At 30.5% G+C, this 17,524-nt stretch overlaps 1 protein-coding gene across 1 annotated transcript; it reads right to left on the bottom strand.

The window, feature by feature from the left end:
• Positions 1 to 836: 836 nt before the first annotated feature.
• LOC139875378 (plasma membrane ATPase 2-like) lies at positions 837 to 3,302 on the bottom strand. The gene is made up of 9 exons (XM_071862715.1): positions 3,135 to 3,302; positions 2,870 to 2,898; positions 2,566 to 2,596; positions 2,095 to 2,165; positions 1,842 to 1,990; positions 1,559 to 1,723; positions 1,272 to 1,325; positions 984 to 1,018; positions 837 to 905 (listed from the first exon to the last, which is right to left on the bottom strand). Exons 1-9 carry the CDS (start codon positions 3,300 to 3,302, stop codon positions 837 to 839), a joined length of 771 nt encoding a protein of 256 aa, XP_071718816.1.
• Between the last annotated feature and the right edge of the window lie 14,222 nt (positions 3,303 to 17,524).

Below are 17,524 nucleotides of genomic sequence, written 5' to 3'. Positions count from 1 at the left end.
GAGTGGTGATGGTGGGGTTTTACTAGTTGACCTAGTCAACTAGTTAGGCCCCTTTGCAACTTTGGTCCCCCGAGTTTCAAAGCGAGTGCGAAAATTAACCAAACGAATATTTTAAAAACGTTCGAGTAACCGAGTGATGTTATAATTAAATAATGGGAATATTAAGAACGTTAGTTAACGAAAGATACGAATTTAGATAATGAAAGATATTATCAAAAAAAAGACAGTGTTAAAAATAAATTTAACGGAAAAACGCGGGATGTTACAATTTCAAAGTCATAAGCATGGGTGCCCATAGTGCCATAGATATGATGTTACCACTAATTTTTTAACGAATAATTAGTAATCGAACGCACAACATATATAGAAAAAATAATGGTTAGGACATAGTCTGATTACATACCTGAATTTGATTAGCTCAATAACTCTTTTGTTTTTGCCTCATGTTGGTCTAATATTGCTAACGATGTGAATACAACATATGTAGTCTGTGATGATATCTGTTAATATTTTTTATTTTTTATTTTTTTTTTGTACTAGATGTGTGCAATGATTTAAGTATAAGTTACCTGTGTTGAATCCGTCCACACGAACTCGGCTTCATTTTGTATGCACATATATGAGCTGGCTAGAGTCAAACTTTAGGATCTAAATACAAGAAGGGACTCATATAAAGTAAGTTTGTTCAATCTAAGGAACCCCGTTTAGGAAGACTGGAAGAGAACAAATAAGTAGAAACAATTTTAAAAACAATAACTAACCAAAGGATTTTGAACTTAATAAGACTGAGATAAACATCTTAGCATGATCTTAATGGGTCAATTATATCACAACATTCAGCACTCTGCACTCTGGTCCCATTCATCATCGACCATGTCTCTCGTATGATCAACTCGTTTACTATCCTACATAAAATTGTTCCATTTATCATTGCACAGTACTTTATATTCATATATTGGCATGAAAGTGAACAGATAAGAAACCTGCACTGCATTCAGTGGGACATCTGGAAATGAAACTGTTGTCACAACATTAATTATTAAGAGCCTGTGCGTTGCACGATAACTCTAAATGATAGTTTTTGTAATTGTCAATATTTGTACGTTTGATGCTGATAACATGTTTATGTCGCAACACACTAGTATTATACGTACTGAAACTAAACAAATGTTAAAAAAAGAGTTTGGTAAATGCTCTGAATCAGTAGCATTATAATACATGAATGAGTTATTAATAGTAGTGGTAAAGTAAAATTGAAAAAATAAACATACTGATACAAATGTGTTTTTTACTTTGCATAATCTTGACAATCTCATACTTATGCTCTGTAAATAAATCAAGAAAATAGAAATCGCATAAGTATTAATACAGTTGATAATCGTTGGTGGTAATTTCGGACAGTGTACTCATGAATGGGTTAATTTGGGCAAAAAAGTATTTGTTTGCCACCCTAAACCAAGTCTGACCCTTTGAGCCCATCATCAACATTGACCCGCCAATCTGAACCGTATGACCTTATACCCAACCACCAATCTAGCAACCAAACTATAACGGATACCTGGAAAAACACCAGCAAACCCATCAACTTTCTTAGTGAGTTCATCAATGGAAAGGACTGCAACCAGCTGATCCTTATGATTGCTAAGCAAAGATGATGATGGGTACATATTGACACCCATCCCAAGGCGTCTTCCTGTCTCCTTAGCAATGGCCAGTTGATCACCTGAAATTTTGAATGTCAGGGTTATACTCGATATAGTAACAAAGGTGGGAATCTTGACCCATTTACATAAGAGTAGGTCGACGTGGATAGTCAGTCATGTTTTGACCCATTTACATACCTGTGATCATCTTAACACTCACTCCAAGGTCTAAAGCCCTTCTAATCGTCTTTGTACTATCATGACGAGGTGGATAAAAAAAAGGAAGAAGGCCTACAAATTCCCACGGAGAACCGGGATTATCTTTGCTATTAGCAGGTACTTCTTGTACGTAAAATAAAAGCGTTGCACCAAGAAAAAAACATTAAATAAAGAACACATATGAAAGAAATAAAAAAACTTATAATCTAAAAAGATGTTATTTGTTACCTGGCGAGCTACTCCAAGAGGGCAAAGTCCACATTCGGCAAATGTTGCAATAATCGAGTGTACCCAATTTTCTATCTCGGATTTTGTTTTTCGCCAGATTCATCTAATAGTCATATGAAACGAAAATGGAATTAACATTTGAAAATAAGTTGTATATGATTTGTGATATACATTGATTGGTTATTGAGTTTAACATGTAGACAAATGTAGTAACTTAGACAGGTGATACAAAACAGTCATCCATTGAAATAGATTTTTTAGTATGATTAAATTTGGGCCAACTCATGATGGTTAAACTATAAACTTTAGTTACAATTTGTTATATAAAAAACTTAAGTGTTAATTATGCTTACAAAGAAATTCAATGACAATGACAATGACTAATTTAGTTTGGGAACTTTCACTCGGTTCTCTTTTTAAAAAATAATCTTAGATGCGACCCATTTGAGATAAAGCACTCGCAATGCATGGATACCTGTTCCGGTGCACCTTTGAGCCCTACTATTCTATCAATAACAGTATATTCTTCAATAAAGAATCAAGGGAGACCTCTGCATCTCAAAAACTCAGTAACCCAACTACAAAGAAGACCCACTAACCAACTATAGCTACAACATTGACCCAAACCCAATTTGTCTTTATAACCTGGACCAATATCAGCATTATAACAATAACAACATTCCGTAACATCTTTATAATATCCACTTGAATACAAACATTTAGAAATGTTGAAAATAAAATAAACAAAAATGAACCTGAGGAACCCTCTGTTTTAGCACCTTTTTTTGTCAAGATATCCAACAAAAGCCTGTATTCAACCGAAAGCGAAATCGGTTAACAAAATTGAATAATAATTCGATTGAACAACTCGATTGATTGAACTGCATTTGATTCGCTACACATGTAATCAGACAAAAAAAAACAAATCAGAAAAGAAAAATACAAACCCTAAATCGCGTCAAAAATACAAATCACAAAAAAATACACGCCGTCAAAAATACAAATACAAAAAAAATACAAATCACAAAAAAATAATATACAAACCTCTGATTGAAACAACGTAAAACCTAAATCTTTCCAAACCCTAAATTGCTGCAAACACACGTCGTCTTCATGTGTATTCCAACCACCAGATGATTTCCGGCGATTCGAAGAAACTGACGTACCAACGAGTTTAATTATACCGGAGTTATTATATAAAAATTGTACCATTCGGTTCGTAAAATTGTAGGGAATAACTCTGTTGTAGCAGCAACGGCGATTATGAACGCCGGAGGCGATAATCGCCGGTGGAATTGTCTAGGTTGTGAGAAATTTGATAGAGAGAGAGAGAGAGTGTGTACCGTGATTTTTCCCGTATGATTTATTATAATTAAATTAGGTTAATGGGATTTTTAATTGGGACACGCGTTATTTTATTGTAAAATCCCATGTGATTCTGCATGTGAAATCCAATCACATGTTATTGAAAAAAATTAAAAAATATAATTTTTTTTTGAAAAAAAACAAGTTTTGAATTTTTTTTTTGTTCAATTACATATGATTGGATTTGATATGCAGAATCACATATGACTGAGTGTTACAATCACATGTGACTGGATTTGGCATGCTAATTTTTTTTAAAAAAAAAACTTCAAAAAAACGTTTCGAAATTTTTTTTCAAAAAAATAGCTTTAATTTTTTTTCAATCACATGTGATTATCGCACCACATGTCACGCTCTGATTGGTTCGTTGAATTTCAAGTAAATTGTTGAGTTCAAGGTATTATATATATGAATGAAACTTTAGAAAGAAAGCGGCCGAAACGTTGGATGGGAGAGGCGGAATAGTGGTTTCCAGCATTTTGAATGCTGAGTTTCAACACATCAGAACCATACAACGTTATTTTGCGTAAATTACTCCTTATGTCATATTATAAGTCTATATTATTAACTTTTAAAAGTCACTCTTTTTTCAATTTTGACAGTAAATTTCACTATTTGTGTTATATAATAATTGATAAAAGTTATATTTATGAAAGGAAGGTGATTCTCACACACTACTTTTTTATCCATATACATTTTTGTCTCATAAAATTACAGTTATACTCCTAGATTAATTTAGGGAGTTTGAACTTATATTATTATTCTAAGTATAATTAAGGGTATAATAGGTAATTGGGTGTATATGGATCAAAAAGTGGTGTGTGTGAGGATCACCTCTGTTTATGAAAACATATTTAAAGTAAAAGTTAAAAAAAGGATTTTGAAAAATAAATATAGGACACTTACACCATTTGTAGTGGTAGTTCATGTTGTGGGTTCGTGTTGTGCATTTTTTGCACTTTTTTGATGACTAGGACGTGTTGTGTTGTTGAGTGGAGTAGTGGTGGTGTTGGATGTTGGTGTTGGTTAGGAATATTGTGATGATGTGTCAAAATATAATTGGGTAAATATTAAAAAAAGGATAAAAATAATATTTTTTATAATAATAAAAAATGATAAAATATAAACAACGTACGTTGAATGAACCGTTGGAGCCACCGGAACGCCTCCAAAACGCGGTGGTCCAAAGCGGCGATACGGCCACCTTCCGGCGTTTTGGGCTTGCCACCAAGATGCCAACGCCGTTGAGGAGCTTGCGAAACAAATGGTCTTATAATGCAATTGAGGAAAGTGTATATGGATAAAAAAACTTTATGAGACAAAAGTTACGGGTGTATACTTTTGTATATGGAAAGTGCAATTGAGGAATAGTGTGATGATCGCTCCAAATCTATATGGACGAACACGTCATTCATCGATTTCATTGCGATGTATTTAACTTCTATATGATACGTTTTGCAAATATTGCATTCTTTTGAAAAGGCACACCATAAATGAATATTTAAATCAAAGGTTTTCGACAGCTGATGATTTCTACATATAGGCAATCACCGTAAATAATAGTTTACAATAGTACTTCCGTTGACAATGCAGTCAAAATAAGATACATGGTGATGATTTGGTGAATGCAACGTTTCCTTGAAAAATATGCCATGTAAGACTCCATGCACATAGCTTGTCTAACATATAAGCAAACAGCGGAAGACTTCTAAGAACCTGAGAATAAACATGCTTGAAAATGTCAACACAAAGGTTGGTGAGTTCATAGTTTTAATGTTTCGCATAATCTGTATATAAAGGTGAATCACAAGTTTTCAGTTGTTTCATCCAGAAACGTTTATCAAAATATTCTACGAAATTGAGCACCCTGGTAACTAAACTTAACGTATATATAATTTATACCCTTTGTATAATCATCTTAATAATACACGCAAACCAACATGTACGCTTCTCAAATAGCATACGTCCGTTAAAAGGCTAGTTTTCTAGCTCGGACGGGGATATCAAGCCCTATGGATCCATATACTACTACTCGCGCCCACCAGTTCTTATAACTGGCAGTTACTAGTTACCAAAGCTAAGAGATTTTCGGTTTAAACTCAGTGTAGAATTTAGTATGTACTTGTATCCATTGCGTTTAAAATAAATTGCATGTATTCTCAGCCCAAAAATATAGATTGCAAAAGCAATTAAAAAGGGAGCAAATGAAACTCACCTTATCAGCACATAAAGTTGTTCACCAAAACGTGACCGAAACTCGGAATACCAAATAACCGTAGATCTCAACCTAGAGAACATATGTTGATCAATAAATGTCTATCAAGCTAGGTCAGGTCATAGTGTATCACAATACTAATGCTCGAGATCGACATACAAGAGTTATCAAAAGTCAATTTCAAAAAGTCAATTTTGACTATAGTTCAACAAAACGAGACGTGCCTTATATAAGGATTCATTTACTAGGCTAGTAATATTCAAAAATCCAATTTATCAATCTTACAAACAAGTTATTTAAATATCAATTGCAGATTCAAAAGCAATTAATGTCAATCATAATTCAGTTGATCATATCTTTAAATTCGTTCATCGAAATTACGCGATTTCTAAATGAAAAGTTATTGATTTTTCGTCAGCTTTCCAAAAACATGCATATCATATACCTTTTATCAGTATTATATGTATTTAATTCGTGATTCATCATAAACTGTTTAACGACGAAATTTAGCATACAAACATGCATAAACATATATGTTCGAGCACTAGACATGGATACACTATTAATATATATAAAAGATAAGATATGAATGCTCACGTATCAATATTGTGATTCAATATTGTAGGAAAGTACGTAGACGCAACAGAGATGATAAACACTAGTTTGACTCACGAGCAAAACCCTCGAACCATACCATAATCTCCATAGCTATAACCCACAATTTTCTTAGCTGTATCCCGCTCGAAAAATCCATTTTGAAAGTGACACGCTCATAACCTCGTCGTAGTATTTTATGTAATAATATTAATAATATTAATAATAATAATAATAATAATAATAATAATAATAATAATAATAATAATAATAAGATTAATATTAATAATCTTAATATTAATAATAATAATAATAATAATAATAATAATAATAATAATAATAATAATAATAATAATAATAATAATAATATAAATTATAATAATAATACGGAGATAAATGGATAGATATGTGTGTTTGTGAACCATAAAATGATCGATTTATATAGATGTGGCCTGTCCTTAGACCCCATGCGATCGCTTGGTTTTTGGGCATCAAGGCCATGCGATCGCATGGCCCTCTGATCCAGCTCACATTCATTTAACTTCTAGTTTGTCGACATATTTAAATATTAATATAATATATATAATTTAAATTAATTAATTATATATTATATTATATTCTCGTGTATAGGTGTCTTGTAATTTTCGTTCCGATAAGTCGTACGTCGTCACTCGACTCATGTCATGGTTCCGGTTTTTAGAACGCCTTTTCGTACGTTGAGAAAACTTGCATTTTTCGTTTCGTGACTCGTACCTTTGTCAAAATATAAACTTAAATTATCCATAAACTATATCACTCAAAGTATATCTTAAACTTTCAAGTGTTTTGGTCATTTACTTCTATAAATCATTGTCTCGCTATTTGTGAATATATATATATATATAATATCAAATCGTTTTATGACCAAGTTAAAATATATTTTTAATATTCATAAACAAGTTCTAAAATACACATCGCACGTTATTCATATATCTAATTCTAACAGTTAATATTCCTTATTATTGTATGTGTCCAAATTACATTATTTAAACAAACACACTTAATTAACAAATTCTATTATATCGAAAAACGTTTTCGCACGTTTGAAACAAAATCAATTGTATATTATGCAGTTTAGTTCTCCATTAACTTTTATCTAACTTTCATTATCTAACACTTTACCATTTATTCCGAATATCGTTAAAAATGAATGATTTCTCAAATCAGCGTGGACCTTATAACAGAGACCCGTAATAATATCATAATCCTTAAGGGACTCAGTAAATATCTTTTAATTCAATTGTTTGGCATAATATTTTAACTCTGTAGCTAGATATATCAATCAGATAATTAAACCAATAAGTTTAACGCACAACATCATTTACCTAACACTTTGTTATGTTTTCAAGTTATAGTATATATATTTATCTATTTTCATATAATTGTTCGCGATTCGTTGATAACAATCGAAGGGTATCTGAATAGTTCAAGAATTTTGAGATTCAACTTTACAGACTTTGCTTATCGTGTCGGAAACGTTAAAGATTAAGTTTAGATTTGGTCAGAAATTTTCGGGTCATTACAGTACCTCCCCGTTAAAGAAATTTCGTCCCGAAATTTGAGTGAGGTCGTCATGGCTAACAATAAAAATGTTTTCATGACGTACATGAGTTGATAAATAGAGTTTATCACCGTTGAATAATATGGATAAAACAATACGATTTCTCGAGGCGTATGAGAGAAGTTATCGTAAAAGAGTGAAATGAAAGAATAAAGATTCGTCTTAACTTTTGACGTAGTTACGATTGATTTCCGGAATTTAAGGAATAGAAAATCTTCATAATCTAAATAAGATTTGATTCTTCGAAATTTAAGGAAATTAAGATTTCCTTTAAATGCGTAATCTGCCTCGATTGCTATGTCTGATATTTTGCTATAAGTTAACCACTTCCGTTTCATTATTTTCACCACTCCTACATCTTCTTCCTTATTTCATACTTCTAAAAGATTGTGAAATGCTTAATCCAGTTCTGATTCTTGATATTTTCTTGGCTATCGTATCCTTCATTCTTCTTTTTCATCTGCCACCAGAGGAAATTATTTTCTTCTACTATTACCTTGGGGTTATAGTATTTTTCATTCTCTCGTGTCTTTATATTGCTATACGCATTGATATACACGGTTTGTAATATATGTGTTGTTGTTAGGCTTTATATTTTTCCTTATATTTAGGAGCTCCATGCTTTCATTTTCTCTTCCCAACCTTAAGTCAAGCGAATAATGGTCCAGAATTCGTAGGTATGAATTTTCAGATGAACATAACTAATGTGCTAAGAAAGAAATGGTAATCGCACGATCTTGATTTGTCAAATTACTAGAAAATCTGGAAAGACCGAATCATCAAGAAAAGTATTTTCTTGATATATTTAGAGATTAAATAGAATGAAAGAGTTATGTAACATGGTTCATGATGAAGGTATGATATGTGAACCTTTATCACGTTCCATTAGAAGCTCAGCATGACTTACTATAATATAATCACGTTGATCAAGTGTCATTATATTATACTAACTCATGCTTCAGTTCCCAACACTACTTCAATAACATTCATATTTTAAACTCGAAGGTTTCAGAATTTAGAAACTAAAATAGTTTCTTTTGTGATATTACACAGATAGCGCGAATAAGTAAATGATTTCGAATAACAATAGTTGTGAAGATATATTCAGAAACATCTAAGATATTTATAATGAAAGATATGATGATATCTTAGAACATTTAAGATCAGAGGATGATGCAGAATATTGTCCGCAAAGGTTTAGAGTCAGGAGCAAGGTATTCATTAATGACTTCAGCAGATACTGAATCATTTGAATTCTTTGAAGGTAGGTTTAGTATTTGTGATTTGTCCACAGCCTCCTTCATAGTTTGCTCAATCCCTTTTCCAGTTCCAAAACTTCTCTTTTTCTGAGCTTTGCCAATACACTATTCTTTATCATCAAACTTTTTTCGGTTAAGGTCGTTTACAGTTTTTGCTGCTTCATCACCATTTTTCAAAATTTCGAGAACTAAATCGTAAATTGGGGTGTTTTTCAGAAACTTCACATTCGAAATATATAAGTCTAGAAGATAGACGTTATATGCATATATATAACTGTTGGCGTAGAAATACTGCTAGATTCAAAATACTGATTGCTAATTCCCGGTAGTTGGTATGACAATTATTGTTACAAGATGTGGATGAGTACTTGATAGGGTTTCTGTGACGACCCGGAAATTTCCGACCAAATTTAAACTTAACCTTTATATGTTTCTGATACGATAAGTAGAATTTGTAATGTTGAATCTCAAAAAGTTGGAACTACATTCATGTAATCAATTACCCATTGACCGTGTTCGACGATTCACGAACAATTATGTGTATATAGATATGTATATATAATATATAATATTAACTAAAAACATTAACAAAGTATTAGATATATGATACTTTACATAAACATATTTGCTTCGATATATTTATCAACAGAATTAAGAGATAATATCAAATGATTGAATTATCAGATACATTATGATATGATTACGGGCCTATGTTATGAGGTCCACTGTGATTTAAGAAATCTATTTTTTTTGACAACTCATTACTTAACCAGTATGATAAAGATAACGATATTTATATTTTATTAAATATATATATATATATATATATATAACAATTAAAATTAATATTATATATATTTTTATACGCGTATTATACGTACATAGTTTTATACTTTTACTATACTTTAACTTTACCTTTACTTTACTTTTACTTTACTTTAACTTTAATAATTCATACTTTAATAATTCACTTTAATAATTCATACTTTAATAATTCACTTTAATAATTCATACTTTAATAATTCATACTTTAATAATTCACTTTAATAATTCATACTTTAATAATTCACTTTAATAATTCATACTTTAATAATTTACTTTAATAATTCATACTTTAATAATTCATACTTTAATAATTCACTTTAATAATTCATACTTTAATAATTCACTTTAATAATTCAAAAATCTATTATAAATAGAATTCAATAGGTTTTATTATTTCATAGAAACTTGAAAATATATTTCTCTAAACTCTCTCAATCGAATTACATATATATATATATATATATATATATATATATATATATATATATATATATATATATATATATATATATATATATATATATATATATATATATATATATATTTACTTAGTATTATTTCAAGATATTATTAGTATACATAAAATACTACGACGGAGTTATATTCAGACGATTTCAAAATAAGTTTTCAAATGGGATAGAGCTAAGGAAATTATGGGTTATAGCTATGAAGGTTATGGGTATTGATCGAGGGTATTGCTCGTGAGGTCAACCTAACATTTATCATTTTCGTTGCGTCTACGTACTTTTCTGCAATATTGAATCACAATATTGATACGTGAGCATTCATATCTTATCTTTTATATATTAATAGTGTATCCCTGACTAGTGCTCGAGTATATATGATTATGCATGTTTGTATGCTTAGTTTCGTCGTTAAATAGTTTATGATAAATCACGAATTCGATACATATGCTACTGAGATAAGTTATATGATATGCATGTCGTTGAAAATCCGAAGAAAAAATTAATAACTTTTCATTTAGAAATCGTGTGGTTTCGATGAACGGATTAAAAGATATGGTCAACTGAATTATCATTAATTTTAATATTATTATTAAAACGATTATTATAACTGTTATCAGTTGATGTTATTACTAAAATTATCTTTATTACTAAAAATTAATATTTTTATTGAAACTATCATTTTATTATTTTTATCATTATTATTATTATCAATATTATTTTATCAAATAAATATGCGTACAAAGATATTTTTACCACACGTAATGTAATTACATTAATAATACATACCACTATATTTTTATGATATTAAGTGAATTTTATAAATTTTATTATTTGAGATATATAAAAGTATATTTTTATCATATATGAATTTTAATATAAATTTTTATTTATTAATAAATGACTTGTATTATTTAGAATAATAGGATCTGATAAATATATTTAAATATATAAAACTACTATATATAAGTTATATAATAAACATGTATAGATTTTGGAAGTCATTTTGGGTCAAGTTGACTTTTGTTGACTTTTGCATGTCGGTCTCGAGCATTAGGATTGTGATGCACTACGACTTGACCTAAATTGTTAGACAGATATTGACCAACATATAAATATATATACTTAATATAGGTTCGTGAATCCGAGACAAACACTGCACTTGTTCAGTGCCGTCATATACATAATTGCTACGAAATACAGTATTGTGAGTTTCATTTGCTCCCTTTTATATATATTTTTGGGACTGAGAATACATGCGCTGTTTTTATAAATGTTTTACAAAATAGGCACAAGTACTAAAACTAATTCTACGTGGGTTTAAACCAGAAATATCCTCTTAGCTTGGTAACTATAACTACTGGTGTATGACTGGTAGGCGCGAATCCTAAAGATAGATCTATTGGGCCTGACAAACCCCATCCTGACTATGGGATGCTTTAGTACTTCGATATTTATATAACACACCTGATTCGGTGTACTTTCAGAGGGTAAAACATGAACGTTAAGGCTTGTTACCGAGTGCCTACAACTTATAGAATACTTTTATACACTTGCGAGTGTACGGATATTTATAGAAACTGAAATCTTGTGGTCTATTACTATTACGAAAATGATGGATTATGATAAACTAATGAACTCACCAACCTTTTGGTTGACACTTTAAAGCATGTTTATTCTCAGGTATTAAAGAATTCTTCCGCTGTGCATTAGCTCATTTTAAGGATATTACTTGGAGTCATCCAAGACATACTTTGAAAGACGTTGCATTCGAGTCGTTGAGTTCATCAAGATTAATATTAAGTCAATTATAGTTGGATGTAATATGAAATGGTATGCATGCCGTCAATTTTTGATGTAAAGAAAGTTTGTCTTTTAAAAATGAATGCAATGTTTGTAAAACGTATCATATAGAGGTCAAATACCTCGCGATGTAATCAACTATTGTGAATCGTTTATAATGTATATGAACGGGTCCTTTCAGTTGGTATCAGAGCGGTGGTCTTAGCGAACCAGGTCTTGCATTAGTGTGTCTAACTGATAGTTGTTAAGATGCATTAGTGAGTTTGGACTTCGACCGTGTCTGCATGTCAAAAGTTTTGCTTATCATTTTTAGTCGGAAATCATCTACTTACCATCCTTAGGAAATTACCTGCTTATCATTCTTAAGTCTAGACGCGTTTTCCTACATTTATTGCATAATAGTGTATATACGAATTCTTATCTTAGCATATCTGTTACTGTGAACTTTGACTGACATCTTTCAAAGATTCCTCCGTAATTTATGGAATTTTGGTATTATATATACATATGTAAATTATATATTGAAGAATACCAAATCTAAATTCTACAATCTATTTCATACCAAAAAAAAATTCTTTCCCTGATCATACAAGATGGATCCCTCAACCAGTTCGAGTTCCTCGGATTCCGACAGCTATGCCGATATGGATTTTCACATGAGCTCCGAAAGCAGCGTGACCGGAATGGATCAACCAATTAGCCATCATCTATTCTGGATGAATTGGGGATGGGTTCGTAATCTACTTAACCATTGGAGACAAGAAGAAGGCGATCCCTTTCATCCACCACATTGCCCTCTTGGCAATGAACCTGAAGCACTTACCGGCGAACCTGTCCGAAAAACCATTTTCTCTCTCATTTCCAGAGTATCTCGTCATGATTATATACTACACCAAATTCTAGATCTTATTTATCCGCTCGTCCGAACCGACAATCACCCCGGTGTAATAGAAGAAGTCAAAGAGCTTCGCGCTCGGGTAGTGGCTTTGGAAAATATGGTGCAAAGGTTACAAACACCAGCGGTAGCACCAGTAGCATAACCAGTACCACCATCAACAACATCAACAGTACCATTACCACCACCAACAACAACCGCATCGCAAACCTCAACTTCACAATCTGTCCCACGAGCATCGACGTCATACGCCATGTAGATACCAAGGAATACCACAACGATGAAGTATTGATTCATAACTTCATTGGGGAAACATTCTATGGCGATTATGTAATTTCTAAAGTTTAGAAATTATCTATCCTAGCCTTAACCATAAATCAAATGAGTTTAATTTAATATTAACTCATTAAATCAATATTACATCTGAAGAAATATACACATATATATTTCCATAAAGACTGTAATAAAATTCTTTTGTACAAAATATTAATTGTGAAATTTTTTTTTAACGGGTAGGTAATACCCGAGAGATATATAAATTCACAATTAATATGTTACATTCTTCGAATCTGATTCAGCAAATCATCCATTATACTCCCTACTTTCACAACAATATACATTCTTTTATAGAAATCAAAACAACCATACTCATTCAAAATCTAATTACATATTCTGATTTTGAAATCTCAGAATTCGATTCAAGATATAACCGAAATCATCACTCTTAGATTCCTACATCTTTCAAAACTATACTTTGACTTCAAAACTGTCCTAGAACCTCATTTCTATTCATGGAACTCACAAAAATATTTGTATCATTCAAAATCTTAGAACATCATATGTATATTAACAATTACAATATGTGTTCAAACACTTCGAAATTCCTAAAGACATGCGAGATGATGATCCAACCACATATTACCCACTGTCATGCATCTGAAAAGCTCTCGAAACCAAAGTTATAGTTTAACACGTATCCGTGTCAGATCCTTTGATATTTATTACCAAATATAATTTTTCAATCTCTTTCCAAAATAGACAGTTTTGTCACAGCTCCAGCAAATCACCTTCATTTTTTTATACGAATAAACCTTATTATAACAATTACCCCTTCATCATTGTTACCGGGGAACCTTTCATATCTCGCCACATTAGCAGTAAACTTATCAACAACTTCATTAACCTTCGACTTAAGCCTCTCCGAAAATCCACTATACTTATTCATTAAAACCCCATCATGTACTCACCTACATCCTGTAACAATAATTGTCACACCAACTACTGGGAATTAGCAATCAGTATTTTGAATTTCGCGACAATTTTACGTCAAAAGTTATACATATAACGTCTATCTCCTAGACTTACATACTTCGAATGTGAATTTTCTGAAAAACATCCCAAACTATGAACTAGTTCTCTGAAATTGTAAAAATGCTGATGAAGCAGCAAAAACTGTAAACGACTTTAACAGTCAAAAGTTTGATGATAAAGAATAGTATGGTGGTAAAGCTGAGAAAAAGAGAAGGTTTGAAACTAGAAAACGGATTGAGCAGACCATGAAGGAGGCTGTGGACAAATCACAAAGACTAAACCTGCCTTCAAAGGATCTAAATGATTCAGTGTCTACTGAAATCGTTAGCAAACACCTTACTTCTCATTCTAAACCTTCACAGACAAATCTTCTTCATCATCCATATTATCGTATCTTTTATTATAATATCTTCGATATTCCTGAAGATATTTTCACAACTATTCTTATCCGATATCTTTTATCTCTTCGCAATATCTGCGTTACAACATAAAAAGAAACTGTGTTAGTTTCTAAATTTAAAAAAAAAAAATTTTGAATTTAAAATAGGAATATTTTTGAAGTAGTGTTGGGAACTGAAGCATGAGTTAGTATAATATAATGACACTTGATCAACGTGATTATATTACAGTAAGTCATGCTGAGTTTCTAATGGAACGTGATGATTCACAGAACATACCGTCATCATGTACTGTTTACACGACTCTTACATTCTACCCAATTTTCAAACATATTAAGAACATATCATCTTGATAACTCTATATTTTCGGATATTCTGGTAATTTGACAAATCAAGATCGTGCCATTACGATTTTCTTCTTGGAACATTAACTATGTTCATCCAAAAATTCATATCTACGAATTCTGGACTATTATCCGCTTGACTTAAGATCGGGAAGAGAAAACGAAAGCATGAAGCTCCGAAATATAATGGAGAATATAAAGCCCGATAACAACCCCGAAATTACAAACCGTGTATATAAATGTGTATAGCAATATAAAGACACGGGAGAATGAAAAACACAATAACCCCAAGGTAATGGTAGAAGAAAATAACTTCCTCCGGTGGTAGATGAAAAAGAAGAATGACAGATATGAAAGTTAAAAGTATATCAAGAATCAATACTGGATGAAGCATATTAACGAATGCTTTAAAGTATGAATTGGGGAGAAAGACTAGAAGGTGTGAGCTGTGGAAATAAAGAAACGAAGGGGGTGGAATTATAGTAAAATATCAGACAGAGAAATCGAGATAGATTATCGCATTTAATCAAAGAAGATCCTGATTTCCTTAATCGCCGAAGAACCAAATCTTATTGCAAAGATTTTCTTTAAATCCCATGAATTCCGGAAATCAATCATAACTACGTCATCGGTTAAAACGAATATACGTTTACTCATTTCACTCTCTTGCGATAGCTTCACTTATACTCTTTGCGTAATCAAATTGTTTTATCTATATTACTCAATGATGATAAAACTCTATTTATCAACTCATATTCGTCATGAAAACATTTTTATAGTTAGCCATGACGACCTCGATCAAATTTCGGGACGAAATTTCTTTAACGGGTAGGTACTGTGATGACCCGGAAATTTCCGACCAAATTTAAACTTAACCTTTATATGTTTCTGATACGATAAGTAGAATTTGTAATGTTGAATCTCAAAAAGTTTGGAACTACATTCATGTAATCAATTACCCTTTGACCGTGTTCGACGATTCACGAACAATTATGTGTATATAGATATGTATATATAATATATAATATTAACTGAAAACATTAACAAAGTATTAGATATATGATACTTTACATAAACATATTTGCTTCGATATATTTATCAACAGAATTAAGAGATAATATCAAATGATTGAATTATCAGATACATTATGATATGATTACGGGCCTATGTTATGAGGTCCACTGTGATTTAAGAAATCTATTTTTTTTTTGACAACTCATTACTTAACCAGTATGATAAAGATAACGATATTTATATTTTATTAATATATATATATATATATATATATATATATATATATATATATATATATAACAATTTAAATTAATATTATATATATTTTTATACGCGTATTATATGTACATAGTTTTATACTTTTACTATACTTTAACTTTACCTTTACTTTACTTTTACTTTACTTTAACTTTAATAATTCATACTTTAATAATTCACTTTAATAATTCATACTTTAATAATTCACTTTAATAATTCATACTTTAATAATTCACTTTAATAATTCATACTTTAATAATTCACTTTAATAATTCATACTTTAATAATTCACTTTAATAATTCATACTTTAATAATTCACTTTAATAATTTATACTTTAATAATTCACTTTAATAATTCACTTTAATAATTCATACTTTAATAATTAACTTTAATAATTCATACTTTAATAATTAACTTTAATAATTCAAAATTTATTATAAATAGAATTCAATAGGTTTCATTATTTCATAGAAACTTGAAAATATATTTCTCTAAACTCTCTCAATCGAATTACATATATATATATATATATATATATATATATATATATATATATATATATATATATATATATATTACTTAGTATTATTTCAAGATATTATTAGTATACATAAAATACTACGACGGAGTTATATTCAGACGATTTCAAAATAAGTTTTCAAATGGGATAGAGCTAAGGAAATTATGGGTTATAGCTATGAAGGTTATGGGTATTGATCGAGGGTATTGCTCGTGAGGTCAACCTAACATTTATCATTTTCGTTGCGTCTACGTACTTTCCTGCAATATTGAATCACAATATTGATACGTGAGCATTCATATCTTATCTTTTATATATTAATAGTGTATCCCTGACTAGTGCTCGAGTATATATGATTATGCATGTTTGTATGCTTAGTTTCGTCGTTAAATAGTTTATGATAAATCACGAATTCGATACATATGCTACTGAGATAAGTTATATGATATGCATGTCGTTGAAAATCCGAAGAAAAAAATTAATAACTTTTCATTTAGAAATCGTGTGGTTTCGATGAACGGATTAAAAGATATGGTCAACTGAATTATCATTAATTTTAATATTATT

The sequence above is a fragment of the Rutidosis leptorrhynchoides genome, chromosome 11 (genome assembly GCF_046630445.1).
Source record: "Rutidosis leptorrhynchoides isolate AG116_Rl617_1_P2 chromosome 11, CSIRO_AGI_Rlap_v1, whole genome shotgun sequence".
NCBI lineage: Eukaryota > Viridiplantae > Streptophyta > Magnoliopsida > Asterales > Asteraceae > Rutidosis > Rutidosis leptorrhynchoides.
This window is presented reverse-complemented; position numbering and strand designations above follow the sequence as displayed.

What these genes read in the sequence shown, in the direction of transcription:
- LOC139875378 (XM_071862715.1), bottom strand. Translation starts at nt 3,302, where the DNA reads ATGGTACAATTTTTATATAATAACTCCGGTATAATTAAACTCGTTGGT. An exon ending in GGATATCTTGACAAAAAAAG is followed by an intron (nt 2,597 to 2,869) that starts GTGCTAAAACAG and finishes TGTTATTGATAG; the next exon opens with AATAGTAGGGCTCAAAGGTG. An exon ending in GTTTGCTGGTGTTTTTCCAG is followed by an intron (nt 1,326 to 1,558) that starts GTATCCGTTATA and finishes ATTTATTTACAG; the next exon opens with AGCATAAGTATGAGATTGTC.